The 17,051-nt window shown below is 46.5% G+C and overlaps 1 protein-coding gene across 2 annotated transcripts in view; it reads left to right on the forward strand.

The window, feature by feature from the left end:
• Nucleotides 1-290: 290 nt before the first annotated feature.
• Lmx1a (LIM homeobox transcription factor 1 alpha) overlaps nt 291-17,051 on the forward strand; it is a 143,665-nt gene continuing 126,904 nt past the window's right edge. Inside the window, exons 1-3 of one of the 2 annotated variants that reach the window (XM_017598709.3) lie at nt 291-447; nt 811-1,020; nt 3,215-3,401. In XM_017598709.3, coding sequence (XP_017454198.1) covers nt 945-1,020; nt 3,215-3,401 — 263 coding nt within the window. In that variant the 5' untranslated portion in view covers nt 291-447; nt 811-944. Of the gene's footprint in view, nt 448-730; nt 1,021-3,214; nt 3,402-17,051 lie in introns of those variants that run through there. The other variant, NM_001105967.2, reaches the window with a different exon arrangement.

Below are 17,051 nucleotides of genomic sequence, written 5' to 3' on the forward strand. Positions count from 1 at the left end.
CGCTCCTGCTCTCTCCCGGGCGCGCCGGAGTCCGGGCGGCTGCTCGGGCTGCAGCCTCGGGAACGCCACCTCCCTCTGCCGAAGCTGCCCGGAGCCTCCCGGGCACTTCGTGCCGCTCCCGACGCCGGGAGCGAGCTCGCCCATCAGGTAAGGAGGGCTGCGGGGTTCCTTAGGCTCCTGCTCGGCTCGGGCGGGCGTGTTTCTGAAAGTTGATTTGAAATGCATCCAAGAGTGAGCCGGGCTAGTCGCGGCTCCTCCCCAAGGCGACTCCTTTGCTCCTGCAGACGTTCCCAGCACTGGCCGACCAGCGGGAGGACCTCCCTGCGCGCCCCGCACGCCTACTCCCGCGTGCCCCCCCACCCCCCAGCAGAGCGCAGCGCCAGGAGTACGGAAGCAGGCGGGACGGTCTCCCTGTCCCTTACTCTGCCTCTCTCCAACCCAAGACAGGTGAGGGTCGAAAGTGAGTGGCGGTGCCACGGGATATCTTGTTGGTCCTGTCTGCTTGGCCCTGGCTCTGAGAGCAGGCGCACCCCCAACCCATCACACACCGTACCCCTCAGAACTAGTACCGTAGTTCTAGTAGAGGGATCCCTAGGGGCCACATTCCTATAGGGTGGGCGGAGTCGGTCTTGGAGTGGGAAACCTGGGGACAAGGGTGGGGGTGGGGGTTAGGAGAACGCAGTTAGGGGGCGGAGGCCTTAGTACATAACGCGTTGACTTCAAGTGAAATCAGAGCTGTCCGAGCAGTTCGCCGTGGCTCTTCTCTCTCCTCCCACCTCACATTTCCCTTGGCTGAACTCTACCCTCTAGGCTCATTCTTGTCGCCCTGGACACTCCTGTCCTTCCTCAGGAGAGTGGCAACTGAGCGTACGGAGTCCCAGCAGGCACGGAAGCTAGACTCAACCATTTCTCCGCTCTGCAGCTCCTCCTGGCTCAACCCGAACATGTTGGACGGCCTGAAGATGGAAGAGAACTTTCAAAGTGCGATTGAGACCTCGGCCTCCTTCTCCTCTTTGCTGGGTAAGTGTTCAACGGCACGCGCCCTAGCGCATCCTCCTGCGGCTCGGCCGAGAGCTCAGGAAGTTAGCTTTCTGGTACTGGGCTAGGCGACCAGATTAGCACCCTCTTCTTGCACACAGAGGCGCCCAAACTCTCTGTCTTTCCGTGTCCATCAGTCCTTTTGAGTCGTGCCTACCCAAATACAACCAGCAAACCTCCTCAGGCTCCAGGAGCTCAACATCAAATTCCCCAAAGACTTGAGGGGCGGGCGAGTATGTTCACAAGGCATTTGAGTGGCAAGTGATTAATAATACCCAGGGCTAGATTTTTAATCATGGAGCTGATCGACGGCTCATAAATGCCACCGGTTTCTCAGAGACCCCTGTCCTAGCATGAGAGGTCCGAGGCCCAAAGCGCCCAAGTTCTCTTCCCTCACCAACTGCAGCCCCAATTTTAGTATTGGGCATGGCCAAGAGGCTTTTCCGGGCTGGTGGGCAGCGCTGCGCTGGGATTAGCTTGCGCGGCGGGGCCCTTGCCTGGTCTTTAATTAACTGAAGCCGGATCCTAGTTCCACAAGCTTGGTATCCCTCTACCCCCAACCCAGCTACCACGAAGGAACAGAGAATAGAGAGATTCAGAAGAGCCACACCGAGGTCTTTCAGAGCTCACACCGGCAATGCTTGTTTTGGTAGTGTCTCTTCAACTCTGTCTTTGGAATTTTCCAGTTTGGAGAAAAAGTGTTTTGTTTTTGTTTTTGTTTTGTTTTTTTTTTTGCTTGTTTTTTGTTTTGTTTTCTTTCTCTCTTATTTTTTACCTCTTCTTTCTGAAGGAGAGATTTTTATTTTATTTAAACCCCTTGCCTCTTTCCCCACCTTTAGAACCATTAGAGTGGGGCTGACATTTTTCCGATTATAGAAACCATATCCAGAGAGAAGCCGCCCACTCCACCCCAACAGTCCAGAGGAAACGAAATTGAGAAACCCATGCCCCCTTCTTTCAATCCCCTTTTCCAAATTGTCCTGGGATCTTTTCCCGGGAGCAAGAAAGGAGACCCAGGCCAGAGCCTGTGTGCAGACTTAGGCGCACCAGGTTTGGTTCCCCGCACTGCGCGACCCACGTTTGCCACAATTTTAGGATGGCGGCCTGGGATGCTGAGTCCAAGACAATAGAAACATGTAATTGAGAACGACCACTTCTTTCCCCAGCCCTTCGTGCTGGCTCCCACCACACAAAACGACCTGTCCGGCTTACAAGCGGGCAGCTGTTCTCCAAAGCAGAAAGTGAGATTAGTGTCGTGGTATGGAGAAGGATCATTCCTTTGGGACATCACGGACAAGAGTGTTCTTGTGGGACAAGGGCTTCTTTAAACGGTTGTGAAGTGTCAACAAAGGCGGCCAAGTATTTCTCCCTTGCGTGTTGGGGTGGGGGGAGGCCCTCATTCGAACAAGATCCGAAGGGAAAAAGTCAAAAAGGTCAAAGGGTAGGGCACAGAAGATTCTTTGACTGGGCTAAGAGGTTTGTTGCTCCACGCAGCGCTTCTGAGCACAGGAGATCTAGAATTCTCTGTCCGGCATCCTTCTCTGGCTGGGTCTCTGCGTTCGACTATTATTTTTTTCCCCATCTTGACGTTTCCTAATTATAAAAAGCCACCTGCAATTTGCACTCCAAACCAGACCTAGGAGACTCACTCACTAGTTTGAACAACACTGAGCTTGCCTGGAGAGAGATGGTATTTTTCTGCATCCGCGGGCCGACTTTTGTGAAGAAAAGAGAAAAATGCTAATTTTCCTTTAAAAATAGAACGCAGTTGCAAGCAAATTATTATCGATCATTTAAACGTAGTCAAAGACAGAAATACAGTGATTTAATGATTGATTAATGACGACTTGAGAGTCCTGGGAGCACACATTTATATGTAATCTAATTTAAAAGATCAGTGAAAGCTCACAATGGTATCTGGGTCTAATAATTAAGGCCATTTATTGACTTCAGCCCCTCCCTCCCTAGAATTTATACCTTGCCACTCAGTCTTTGTTTATTAGTAACGTCATTGCCACTTGGTTTGATTTTTTTTTCGAAATATCTGATCATCTGGGGAATTTCCCGAGGTTTCAAGGCCGGGGGGTAAATCTGTGAGTCTAATCCGATCGAGAGCGGGTTTAGCGGGGGGTTAGCTGCCGGTGTAGCTCACCGGCGACATCTGTTGCTTTTGTAGGCAGAGCGGTGAGCCCCAAGTCTGTCTGCGAGGGCTGTCAGCGGGTCATCTCGGATAGGTTTCTGCTGAGACTCAACGACAGCTTCTGGCACGAGCAATGCGTGCAGTGCGCCTCTTGCAAAGAGCCCCTGGAGACCACCTGCTTCTACCGGGACAAGAAGCTCTACTGCAAGTACCACTACGAGAAGTAAGTGCCTGCGTCGCGGGAGCGCGCCCGCTCACCTGCACCGGTGTGCGCTGGGGACTGTGCCCTCCTGCACCCTCTCCGCCTTTTGCAAGATGCAAAGAGACACCCGTAGGAAAGGCCAGTAAATCTCGCGCACCCGCATTCGGTACACGTCCCCGGTACCATCCGTACGCACAACTTGGAGGCCAGGAGAGCCGCAATGCGGGGGTTTTTTGTTTTTGTTTTTTGTCGCGAACGTATTTTCAAATTATTTCTAGTTCCTCAACCCTGGCCCAGTCATTTCCAGAGATCACTTTGCCCGGGGCGCTAGTGACTAGCGAACCTTTTCCCATTTCATCTTACGTAAGAGTTTGCACCGCTTTGGGGTTTGTGCCCATCAGGCGGTATGGATCCGGTGCTTTCTGTCCCCTGGGCACATTTTTCTCTTGGGCTTGATCAAATCAGGTATGGAAATGGCTTTCCTGCCCTGCACCGTCGCTTTGCGTTTCTAGTAACTCCCTCCTCGGGTTTTCGGGAGCTACTAGGCTAGAGGGAAACTGACCTAAATTTCCCGCGGCGTCTCCACCCGGTTTTAGACTAGGGATGTTGTCTGCGGGTCAGATTGTTCGATTCTGACATCAGCATGCAGAAGTGGGAGGCAGGTAATGGGGAGAGCGGTTCTTTTCCCAATCTGGATTTCTGAAATACCTTGAGGATTGTGGTGTGGTAGGTGTGGTGTCAAAGGACAAGCCAGGAGGATCCCTGCGAAGTAAGGAGAGGAAACTTGCCTTGCAACATTGGCCAATATATAAGGACATTGGATTCGTAGGACTGGGGAGGGCTAGACAGAAAGACAAGTGGCTCAAAGCTCGTCTGACTTTTTTTTTTTTTTTTTTGCACTAGGGATGCATATGTTGATTGTGTGTATGCGTGTGTGCACGGAGGAAGAGGAAGGTCATTGTGGGAAACGTAGTCTCCATGATTTCATTACGACACACAGTGAAAGGAAGTGCAAGGGAGGGTTGCCTATCAAAACATAAAACACAGGGAAGGAAGAACAGGGGTTTCTTGTTTCAAATCATCTGGGCTGTCAGGTTCACTGAAAAAATGGACCAAGTTAGACATCTCCACTGCCACCCTCACCCCCAACATCATCATCACCACTACCACCACCACCATTACCAGAACATTCCTCTCTCCTACTTAGTACTCTTGCTCGACATAAAACGCTTGACTTTTACCTTCATGTGAAGAAAACACCCGACCTCTCTGTTGTCTCAGAAATGCTTTCCTTTTTTTTCAGAACCTAAAATAAAATAAATACATGCTTTCATTTACATGAATTGAAAAATACAGAAATCAGCAAAGACTCAAAACTCTCCCTGGTCTTTATGGTAAACAGTTTTGAAAGAAAGAAAAAAAAAACAATGCTGGTGTCTGTGATTTTTAGGTAATTAAGCGGATTTGGTCTATACAACTTCAAGTAGAGAAAGCCTGGTGACTGCTCGCTTTTTCCCCCTCCTCTTCTCTTGCTTTTTGCGGACAGGTTTTGGTATTGTGTGAGCTCAATCTTTATCTTTCTGCTTATAGATTAGAGAAAGATCCACATCCTTCAGGCACAACACTAGCAAATTCAAAAGCATTGGGGCTTAGGGGAGGATTTGGGTTGTGATTTTTCTCTATTCTGTTTGTTAAAAAAGAAAATCATGAATCAAAGAGGGCCCAAGGGTCAACACAGCTGTCTGGCCAGTCAAATCTTCTTTAAGGAAGTCAGGCTGTGTCAAGAGGAGAAGAAACAGTTGCTGTAAAGTACTTAACAGAACAATATCCCTTCCATTTCAGCCCTCCAGGTTTGGCGAGGTTTGGGCTTATTAGCCCGAGAGGGTCAGCTCTCCCCTCACAAAGCTATTTCTGTGAAGAGAAAATTGCAGGGATCAACTTGCCAGCTGTTGGTCAGAATCAAGATTTTATAGAGGGTGTGAGCTATATTGTTCAAAGAGGTGTTGGTGTGACACTGAAAGTTTATTTATTTTTTAAATTTTAATTTAAAAGCATTTACGGGCACATGGATATCCAAAATCGGTTTGCTTGAAACTGCTTAGCTCTGAGCACAGTCCCAGGGCAAGCTGTGGCGGCTGTTTGAGATTCATTTATTCCTCCTTTACATTCCATCTCTCCTCTGTTCCCCATCTCGATCCAACTCTCCTCTCAACAAACCAGGATTTTAATGTACTTAATATTCTTAAGAGGAAGTGAAGACTTGATTATTATTTCTTCTTCTTCTTCTTCTTCTTCTTCTTCTTCTTCTTCTTCTTCTTCTTCTTCTTCTTCTTCTTCTTCTTCTTCTTCTGGTTGGGCTCAGGAAAAATTCCTTTATTCAACAGGCTTTATTGGAGCTTCTAGATGTAAAACCCTGCTTTCGACGAGGAAAGAATAATTGGAAAATTCTTGGAGCCTGATGGCAGGAGGTTTTAGCCTGGCAGGTTTCCCATCTATTTTACTGGGACCAGCAAGGGTTTCCTGAAAAGGTTTCCTCATTTGTGCAGGACTAGGTATCCACTAGAAGCTATCTGGAGTGGCCACATGTTTATCCCAGAGGGGACAGCTCAACTGTAAACTCACAGAAAGTGGTTTCCCTATTGTTGCAGTGGTAACCCCCTCTCCCTGGATGTGTTTCTTGCCTTGTCCCAGGCAAGGTAAATGGAGAAGTCAGATGTGTGTGAGGTGTCAGAGAGCAATGGTGGCACACTCTAGTGCACTTGATAGAAAAGGGATTAGACAGGACGTTGGTCCCTCGAATCTGTAAAGCTTAAGTGTTATATCTACATGTGTTTTATAACAGTGAATGAATACATAGCTGATGTCCACTCTCTGGTGACTACCATGAACACTGTGTTAGCAGCAGAGGTCATCACATTTATTTATGCCGTTTGTGTACATTCCTGGATAACTGGAAATTCTAGATTTCTATTTGAATTATTACCTGTATATCCCTGGTGTCACGTCAGGCCTTCACTTAAATAAAGTGGGGTGTGTTGGGGACGGGACAGGGTGGAAATAAGCAGGAGACTGGGGAAAGTAGGGGGGGCCACAGTAACCAGAATCACTTGCTCCGTGTCTGAAATTGTCAGAGAGCCACTCCAGTACAAGTTGCTTAAAGAAGCCAAAATTCCATTGTGTCAACAAGTTCTTTTCAGTTCCCCGATGTGAAACTTCAACTTCTTTCTCATGGAGGCAGTGGATTGATGGTGGCATCTTGGACAAGATTGTTCATTTGAAACCTCAGGATGTTTTCCTAAGTATTGGCTTCAACCACTATGGCCCCCCTAGGAATACTTTATTTTTCAGATATCCAAAACAACAAGCATTCAAGGCCAGAGTGTAGAATGGAGATTTATGAACAGCCAGAAATCAAGCACTGGGGGTCACTTGCTCACGATGTCATTGAAGAAAAAAAAAAAGACACTGGTTCTAAGAAAAGACAGCACTGGTGGGATGGATGGGGCTGGGCTTGGAGACAGAGCACTTGAGGTAGTATACCGGTGGATATTTCAAGAATGGGTTCAGTTTGCTTCGGCATTTAAGTTAGCAGACAACCAAAATGTTTTCCAGCCTAGAAGACTTCTATTTATGTAACTGTTGTTCCCTATTTCAGTGAGCCTTCTGTGATCTGGCTAGTTCCTAGTTTTGTCTGAGTCGGTTCCAAGCAACTACTGTAGCCATGCCCGAGTCGAAGACAGAGAATGGTAGGATCAGGGAAACGTGGCAATTTGATAGATAATTGAGCCTTCTGGATAGCGTCCCACTTTTAAATCAAGTTTATATTGCTTCTTTCATGTGCCTGGTGGCTGGCAGGTCAGACAGGGCCTTCTCTCCTCACATGTGAAGTTTATCATTATCACTTGGATTGTTTTAGACATCGTGGGGTAGGGTTGCTGTCATCAGAGCTGTTCTCGCAATGCGCTAACTCCCCACACGTCAGCGAATCACAGCTTGAGGAACCCTTTCCTCTGAAGGCCTGCTCAGGTTTTCTTCTCTGCCTTTTGGAGCACATCAGTTGTCTGTCCATAGAAAGGGACAGACGTGGGGGAAAGTAGATGTCACCCTACTACAGTGTTCTTTGTCTCTTTCTTTTGGCCTGAGGCTTGTCAGCCCCAGCTGAGAAAGACTTAGGGCATGCTCTGTACTGGCAATAAAACCATTCTGCATTCTATCAAAGTATTCTATCAAAGTGGTGCAGGAGGTGGTGTGGAGGAGTTAGCTTGGGTTTTTCTATCATCATCATCATCATCATCATCATCATCATCATCATTATTATTATTACTGTGTCATTTCTTGGAGATCAAAATTGGGCATGCAGTTTTTCATAAAAGGAACCCGCAGATGAAACTCTTTTGCTTGGCCTGGCTCCTGGCACAATGACATATTAAGGAATATAAAAATCAAACACAGCTAGGTAATAATTTTTGTCTGCATTCAATTGTAGGGGTTTAGTTCACAAGGAGTGTAGTCCACAGTCATGGCTATGTTTATGCAACCTTCTCTCTCTCTTTGTTTTAATTTTAGAGGGTGAAAATATTTCTTGTTTAGAGTTGTTTTCTTCTTATATGTGTATCAGTCCAAGGGTAAGACTTGCTTGGAATCTAAGACTGAAAACATTAAAATTAGGTAGGTAGTTTAGGCCTTTATAGTGTTCTGGGAGTTGGGGCTCTGGGAGGATGGCTCTGAGGCTCTTTTGATCCTTACTTGAATGGAATGCATTATGAAAAGTGGTTTATCCAGACTGGTTTTACGTTGCTTAGAGTTCTGAGACCTTGGTCCTCCACATGGAAGTGATGGTCAGTACCCGGAGTTCAGTGACGAGAGCTGTTCCTGTAGCTAATTGTTTGACTTGCATTTTATTTACCATGTTTGCCTCAGCCAAGACTAATTCATGGCCAGGGAGGGCTATCCCTGGTTCCTTATCTTTAATCTTATGACGTTTTGTGAATGTTATGATAGGATACTTTCGTTGCTAAGAACAGCTACATTGATTTAATCACATCCCCTCCCCCTTCAAATAAATTATTTGAAAGTAAGAAAAACAAAGACCTTATCATTCACTCGTTATACGAACAAAAATTTTAATAATGTCTTAGATTAAATACACACCACAAAGTGTGATTCTCGTACATTACCAAAGTCAAAACAATCAATATAGAGTCACGTGGACTGGATTATTAAGTATAGTTGTACAATCCTAAAAGATACATTTTTGGGAGATTTAAAAAAAACAGACACATTTGTCTAGTTTTAAAAGGATTTTTGCAATATTGGTCCTATGAAACTTTAGCTGTTTTACTATTATTTTTTTTTATTTAAAAAATAAACCTCTTTGACTTAGGTTTTTGTTTTTGTTTTAAACTGGTCCTCCTGTCTTCAGCGTGGCATGTTTTAATAATGTCACTCAGAGCGAGATAAAGAGGGCCTTGGGCCATTTTGGGTAGGGAGCCCTGAGTAGAGGTTTTGCAGTGGGGACCCTGGTTTTCATTTCAGCCAGACTGAGAACTTACTTGGGAGCACACTGCTTGTCCTCCCGGGAGTCCCTCAGGACCCTTGGGACAGTGCTGTTGCCTATGGTGGCTTTTCCATACTCAGTCAGGGGGAAGATGGTGATTTTCAGGACGCCACAGGGCCACCCCTCATGTCCTTTCCAATGGTCTGTTGTCAAGGATAGAGAGAGTATCTCTTCTGGTGCTCTTGAGGACTTACATTTCCTCCTTAGTCCCTTAGTCCACCAGGACACGGAGCATTTAGTCCACAATTAGAATTAGTCATGTTATCCCCAGCCGGTGTTGCTGGCAGCTTTGTGTCTCTTTGTCATCTCTTAAGTGAAACCCACCCTACAGTCTTGCAGACACCTTCCAAATGTCAGCTTGCTCTTTCCGTAAAACCACAGCGATCCGCCTCTATATTTTTTAACCAAGACGAGATGAGCGAGATTGCTACGGCCCTGGCATTAATTAGTAGGAGGATTACCGCTGTGTGGGCTAAGAGGGAGGTGAAAACACTGTAACCTCGCTACATGTTTGCTTTCACACGACCGAAAAATAAATAAAATGAGTCTTAGGGCCGGGATTAAGTTTCTCTTGGCTCTAGATAGCAGATGCAGTTGGAGCACCGCAGAAACCCTGAAGTATTGGGGGAGATATTATGTGAGGAATAAAACAAAGCCCACATCCGTTCCCTACCCGTTCCCTACTTTCACCTGCCACAATAATCCCATCTGTGAAGTTAGAAAGGGATTTAAGAGTTCACCCCTGTGCTATTTTTTCTTGGTGGTGAGCAGGACAACGGCGTCTTCCACAGAGCATATACTTGGCTGCCAGGTACGGGTCAGACAGAACTTAATGAAACCTTGCGAGGTCTCCATCACTGCGCTGTAGTGATCTAACAACTAAAAATACAAAGCAGACCGTGCTTTTCCCAGTCCCCTAACTGGAGTCACACGGAAGACTCTGGTCTCGTCCAGTTTTTCAGAACTCTAGTTTGGGGGATCCTATTTTTGGAGAACAGCAACTACGTCTGGCTTTGCTGACTCTTTGGGCTTCCAGCGTCTCTCCGTACCACCATATTTGTGGTTTGTCATTGGTCTCACATAACGGATGAGCTCTGAGAGATATCTGGCCACTGCGGATTGGACTGTGCTTTCTGACTCCTCCAATAAATCCTGTCCATATAAAAAAATATTGTAATCTTCCGGTCTGGCTGGGAATGGACCACAGGCTATATTGAGACTCACGTCTGCTTCATGCCCTTCTGCCTTCCACTTCCCTGCACCCTGTAAGAGCTTTATTAGCATGGCTTTTGTAAGCATTACATATGATTTAAACCCCCACCACCAACTGCCTCACCTCCCCTGGTCCCTGCTATCCCATGGATCCTCTGTTTTCTCACTTGGGAGAACCCAGTTAGCCCCTTATTTCTCTGTCTGTCTGTCTGTCTCTGTCTCCCTCCGTGGGGATGACATATGCATGTGTTTGTGTGTGTGCATGTGCTTGTGCAGAGACCAGAGATGCACAAGTGACTTGAATGCTCATTATTTTTAAGTTTTTGAGACAGGGTCTCTCACTGAGCTGGGAGCTCGCTGGTTTGCTAGGCTGGATGGCCAGTGAGTTCCGTAGATTCCTGTCTCTTCCTTTCCAACACTGGGGTGATAGATCAGGACAGTTGCCTGGGGGCTTTGATGTGTTTTCTGGGAAACCTGAACTCAGGTTCTCAAGGCTCTTTGGCAAGTCCTCTACCCACTGAACTATCTCTCCAACCTCCTAATTAGCCTTTCATTGTGCACAATAGTCCTACCATGGAGCAATCGAGTCGTCCTCAGCTTGGTGTCTTGGCCATGGGCCTCCATGGCATGACTCCTTGGGTGATCCCTCAGGAGCCTGTGTCCTGCATATCAGTGAGTCAGAGATGTGCTGTCCCCAGTAAAATGGGAGAATCTGTCGCTGGTCAGGAAGATGGGCCGGCGTTGTGGTTGGACATCTGTGTATCACTCATGTGCAAAGCTGCTGGTTCTCTTGGCACCTCTCTCTCTCTTTCGGGAGGCTGAGGCCTGATCCTAGTGCTGTGCATGGGAGGCCAGCACTTGAGGCCCAGCCTCTGTACTTCTCCCTCACGGAGGGTGCTCTTCACAGCTCAGCCCAGATTTGGAAGCAGCATGAGAAGCTCTTTGGGGACAATTCTTTCTCCTCACTTCCCCTTCTGCCCTTTTAGTTAGAGGCAGCCATTCCAGGACTCAGAATCCTGGCTATCAAGCCTCAGGAGCCTTTAAAAGGATTTTTCAAAACAAAACAAAACAAAACACCCCCTCCTGAACTCAAGATTAGCCACTTAAGCTCATTAAAGTTCCTTTAAATACTAAAATGTTGGGCTCCTGGGGGCTATACCCCCGAACCATATTTTCATTCTTAACATTGTTGTCGCTCACTGTGCAGCAGATTAAGGCCAGCTCCCCCTAGGCCCTGGAACGGCCCCCTCTCTCAGCAGGAGGGTCCCAATATGTCTTTGTTTGAGCTCCAGAACAGCCTGAGCCCGAGGGGTCACTGACGTTGGCACAGCTCAGGGTTTCCATCCTTAGGGTAGAAGAGTTTATGTCTCTCCCTAGAAAGGGGCCCAGAAGTGAAAACAAAAAAGGTGACCAGGGAGGTAGGGAAGCTTGTGCAGTATTCAGAAACTGCAAGACCTGGGGAGTCCACACCAGTCGCTGGACATAACTAAGAACAGGAGGGCTGTCTGGTAGCCTGGATTTAAGGCCCATTCTTATTCTCAACCGTCAGGATGGTGAAAGGTGCTTTCAGGCATCAGCACTAGAGCGTCCGGTGCACATCCCAGCATTTCTGCCTCATCACAGCCCAAATGTGGGTTTTTATGGTCCCACCTGTCCCATCTGCTACCCAGAGCATCTCTTTAGCAGTGTCTTTCTCTAGTTCTTCCAGCTTTCCTGCCCTCAAGCTGGCTCCGAGGGTTTTCTGGTTGTGACAGTGGAACAAATCCTTTTTAACATAACCATCTAGAATTTCCTCCCATGAGGCTCTCTTTCCTCCTTCTTTCTCCTCTTGGCCCTCTTCTCCGTGTGGCAGACAGTCCCTCTGTGGTTGTGTCCTGCTAGCGGGAGCCACTGTCTTCACAGGGATATGGGCGTAGCTGTTAGTACCAGGGGTGGGCTTAAAAATACCCAGAAAGGAAGAACACCTCAGAAAGTCCTCTCCTGTCTTCCTGGCTTGGGTTTTGCTGGGTTCCCACACCTCATCTTCCCTCAGGACTCCGCTCACGCTAAGTGCCTGGATTCAACTACAATACTGTCCTTTTAAGCAGCAGTTTGCTTGGCCTCTGCCCTAAACCCATTTTGAGACTTTTACGTTTCCAATTCCCCTAGGTACAGGCTAGAGACTCCCTCACTAACTGTCAAATCACAAAAGGTTTTATAATAGCATTCACACTGGGGTGTAACTGAACTATTCATCTGAAGGTACTTTTTACTGAGAGTGGCACTGAGTCTACAGAAAGACCCATCCATTCCATACTGGAATTGTGGACTCTAGAATGGATTAGTAACAGTGGAGGTAATTTTGCATAGACCCTAGTGCTTCACAGGAGGCCTCCCCATTTGTCTGTACACCATGCTGGCTGAACTGAGGCACACACCCATCTTTTTGTGGATTTTATTTTGTCTAGGCTTCACTGTTTGTCCGGCCATTCCATTTCAATGGTCTGTATCCATAGGTGAGAGCAGTAGGCAGGTGGGTGTGAATGGTCTAGATACGTCATGACCTCTCTCCAGAACTGGGAAAGTAACTTTAATTTCTTTCAGTAATGTCTTATTGTTAAAAGATGTTCTGGATACAAGTGACTCATCTCTCTAAAAGCATAATATATAAATAGCAGAGACCATGGATAAATAGTGCTTACTGGCTGGTTCACCTGGCTTTCTAACTCTTTCCTTCTTTCCTTCTTTCCTTCTTCCTTCCTTCGTTCCTTCCTTTGTTCTTTTGTTCCTTCCTTCTTTCTCTTCCTCCTTCCTTCCCTCCTACTCCTTCTTTTTAAAAAAAAATATTTATTTTTATGTACACTGTCGTTTTGCATGCTATGTTTGTGTACGATGTATGTGCAGTACCCACAGAAACCAGAGGAGGGCGCCATATTCTCCAGAACTGGAGTTACAGATGGTTGTTAGCAGCCATGTGGGGACGGGAGTCAAATCTTGGTCCTCTGGAAGAGCAGCCAGTTAGTTCAGTTAACTGTTGAGTTATCTCTCCAACCCCTCAGCTGGCTCTCTTATACTGGCCAGACCCATTTGTCTTGGGATAGCACCACTCAGAGTGGGCTGAGCTCTTTCATATATTACTGAGCAATCAAGAATGCTCATCAGTGTTCCACAGTCATGCCTGCAAACCAATCCGATGAAGGCAATTACTCGGTCAGATGTCCTCCTCACAGTTTGTGTAGTTTGTGTTCAGTTAATACAAGGTAAACAGCACAGGGCTATTATAAGAATTAAGACATCAACTCACAGGCCTTTGGTAAGCCATAGAATACTCTACAGGACTATGTATCATGATTGCTGACTTTTATATGAAAAAAAAAGCCCAAATACATTCTTTGGAGCTGTATATAGACCCAACATTGTGTGGTTGTTAGGAGCAGAATCTCAGGAGCCAATGTGTCTGGGGTCACATCCTTACTATTTTCCCAGCAAGGGGTTCACTTGCTCTGTGTCTATTTCTCCTTTCTAAAATGTGGTGATAACCAACCCTGCCCCCTTGAGCCACTTCGGTTTAATATTCCCAAAGCGTGTCGATAGATGCTCTCAGCTCACAGGAAGTGCTATAAAGAATTCTAGTGGTGAAAGTTTTATCCTCTTCCAAGTTTCAAAGGGCATTCGTACATATTAGGGATGGATCCTTTACAACCCTTTTTAAAAATGGCCAAGGTCGAAAATTTTGATTTACCCTTGCATTTAGATATGAGGAAACCAAAGCTCATAGAATTTGCTCGTTATGCTATGGGGAGAGAGAGAAGCTGGGGCGCCGTCTCCAGCCGGTGACCCTGGTTCGATGACCTTTCCACTAAAATCAGGACATCTGCTGCTTGGGCCCTGGCGCTCACACCCTGGTGAGGTCACAATTCTTAGTTCCAAGAGAACAAACTCTTGGAAAACAGGTCCCCACCTGCTGGATTCCTGTGCTTTCAGGCAGCCTTCCTAAGGCAGCTGTTGTAGTACTCAGAGCTCTTCAAGGACTGTTTTTTTTTTTTTCCTGGCTATTGCCTGAATGTGTGTGTGTGTAGGAGCTTCTGGAATATGCTTGTCGTTCCTGCTTATCAAACTAACCCACAAATATTCAAACGTAAAGCCACCTCAGCCATCCTTGCCCTGAACCGTGCTGTCCGTATTAATCCCTAATGACAGCTTGCATAGTTGTCCCTCCCCCTGGAAGAAAGAGGAGGAAGAACAGGAGGTGACCAACATTCATCTCTCTTCTCCACGTCCTCAGGGTTTCCAGTGGTGACTTTTGTTCTGAGAGCCTGTCTGCACACTTGGCAGCAGAACTGTTGAATATCAGATCCAGAGGCTTCCAGACATAGCTTCCATTGGGACCAACTAGCAGCTGTCCATCCGTCCTTAGGATACCCCCTTCCAAGTTTTCTTCTGGATGGTGTTGCCGTTTCTCAAACAAAGCTCAGTCCCAGCTAGAAAAGATCCCACGGTGTCCCACTGAGGCCCATTTCTAGAAGCAGTGTCATCCGTCTTGTTCGGGGGATGCCACTTGGCTGGGCTGATGGTCTAAACCTGAGCATGGAATGCTAGTTGTCTCAGAAACCACACATTCTTGTGCTGTGTTATTTCTCTCTCCGTAGCCAAGACTTTTTGTTCCCTTAAAACTAGTTCCAGCCAGTTTTAGAGAAATTAAGTGTGTACATGAATCCAGTCTTTGTGAACTGGTGTTTAATAAAATGACATTGCAGGCGGTCCATGAACAGTCGGAATTCACCTTATTTAGTTGTGGGCAGGTTTCTCCCATTTAAGATTAAATGGACTCAAACATTTGGCTCATTAACAACATCATTCATTTAATCAATAGGTAGGCATGTAAAAATAAATAAAACAAAACAAAGACACATTAATAGTCTACCACAGACTCTTGAAAAATCAAATTAAACAGCAATTTGGCCAAAGAGAAAATCCAGGTTATCTAAGCCCCTGAGTTCTGTGTTATTATGGGAGACTCATAATCTTCAGTGTTTGCCACAATTTCAAGTATCTATAAATATCTACATATAGTTTCATATTCTCTGTCACTATATCTCAAGACTTACGAGGGAAGGGAACTTTCTGTTGTTTTAACCCTTTGTCTCTAGTGTCTTGTATAACAATAAAGACATATTGGTTACAGAGATAGGTACGTTTATCAGTAAAAGACTTGCTTAGAGGTGTCAAGAAGGCTATACAGAGAGCTGAGATTGACTGGTTCTTAGAGAATGGATGATGATGTAGGTCGCAGGAGAGCGTGGAGGGTTCTAGGCAGAGGAGGAATCATGTGCAGGTAGAGGGGCACCTGAGAAGGAAGAGTGTAGGTTCCAGTGTTCACCAGTCGTGGGGATGCTGCTAATCACACTGTCCAATACAGTGGAGGTTGGGCTGGTTGTGGACTGCAAAATTTGTAACAAACAGTGAGGAGAATTATGTAACATGTGAAGGATCTTAAACTCAGTCCTGTAGTTAGCAAGCAGCCAGCAGAGATTTCTCTCTGCAGTAAACAGATGTGGCCCTCATTTTCCAGAAAGGTAATTCTGGTGGCACCAGTAGGAGCTTAGGAAGAGACTGGTCAGAAGGATCAGGTAGGCAGTAGCTATAGGCTATGAGAGAAGACAAGGATACAAATTAAGGAGGAGCCATTGGAAAGCACAAACACGATCTAGAATATTTCCGATATACTGTTAGTTAAACTGGATGACTTTGAGCAAAGGAAAGTTGAGCGATGACCTAGACACCCAGACGGGTGAGGTGATAAAGGAGGGAAGAAGTGGACTACGAGTTTGGGGCAGGCAGAGTTGGGTAAGTGAGCATGTGTTGAGTTACTGAAGGCTTCCAGGGGGACATATCCAGAAGGAAGAATGTGAAAGGAGCTCGCTGGAAGGCAGCCTGGACACACGCCCTTAAGACACATTATCCTCTCAGTGGTAAGAAGAGGGTGTTCAAGGGGAGGATGCATGGATCGAGGAAAGGGCAAAAGATGTGCTTTGGGGAGCATTGTATTCAAACAGACCTGGTTCTGGAAGAATAGGACGACGTTCAGAGAAAAGAACATCAAGAGGGAAGGGTTCTATACACAGGGCACGGTAGGGATTTGGCAGTTAGCCATTGGTAACCTGGAAAAGAATAGTCATATCAGAGTATAGGTGGAAGTGGGGAGGAGGCAGGGAAGTATTTAGGAGGCTGCACAGTAAAGAGAAGCTGAAGAAGCAGAATAGGGAGTCTTTAGAAGATGGGTAGAGAAAGATGGTGGGGGGGATGGAGTGAAGAAAAAAATGTGAGGAAGAATGTTTTCGAGTAGGATAGTTTGAGTCTTCTTGATGTCAAAGGTGAATGTAGATGAAAGATTCAAGGCAAAGCAAGGCACCACCTGCTATTGGGAATGCCCAAAGAAGGGTCATCCATTGACCATCCAAGTCCCAGGCTTTGCTCATTAGCAACCATTTATTTCTTCTGTTCTCTGTTGCATCTCCCTTTGGATAAGCTAAACTGCTCAGCACTGGGCTGAGGTCAGTGGAGTGGACCTGCTTTCCTTCTCTCCTCACTGGAGCTTTCTACAGATCTCCCCTCTGAGTCTCATGTGGTTCCTGGGCCTGCAGATGGCAGCTGAGTGAGGACCTAGGCTATTTCGTTCTTCATATATCAGTTAAGCTTACTTTCTGTAAACCGCATGCATCTGTAGTCTCTCTGTTTCTATTCCCAGTCCATGAAGAATTCTCTGTGGTTGTGGTGTAGTTCCAGGCATACCATGCTATGGCTCATTTCCCAAGATAAATCGCAGAGCCTACTCGCACGGAACGAGTCAAGTGTGCTTGGAAAAGACACTGCCCAAGTGGCGAGCTTTTGCTTTCTGTAGTATTTGGAGATCTCTCAAGAGA

Source organism: Rattus norvegicus, chromosome 13 (genome assembly GCF_036323735.1).
Source record: "Rattus norvegicus strain BN/NHsdMcwi chromosome 13, GRCr8, whole genome shotgun sequence".
NCBI classification, from domain to species: domain Eukaryota; kingdom Metazoa; phylum Chordata; class Mammalia; order Rodentia; family Muridae; genus Rattus; species Rattus norvegicus.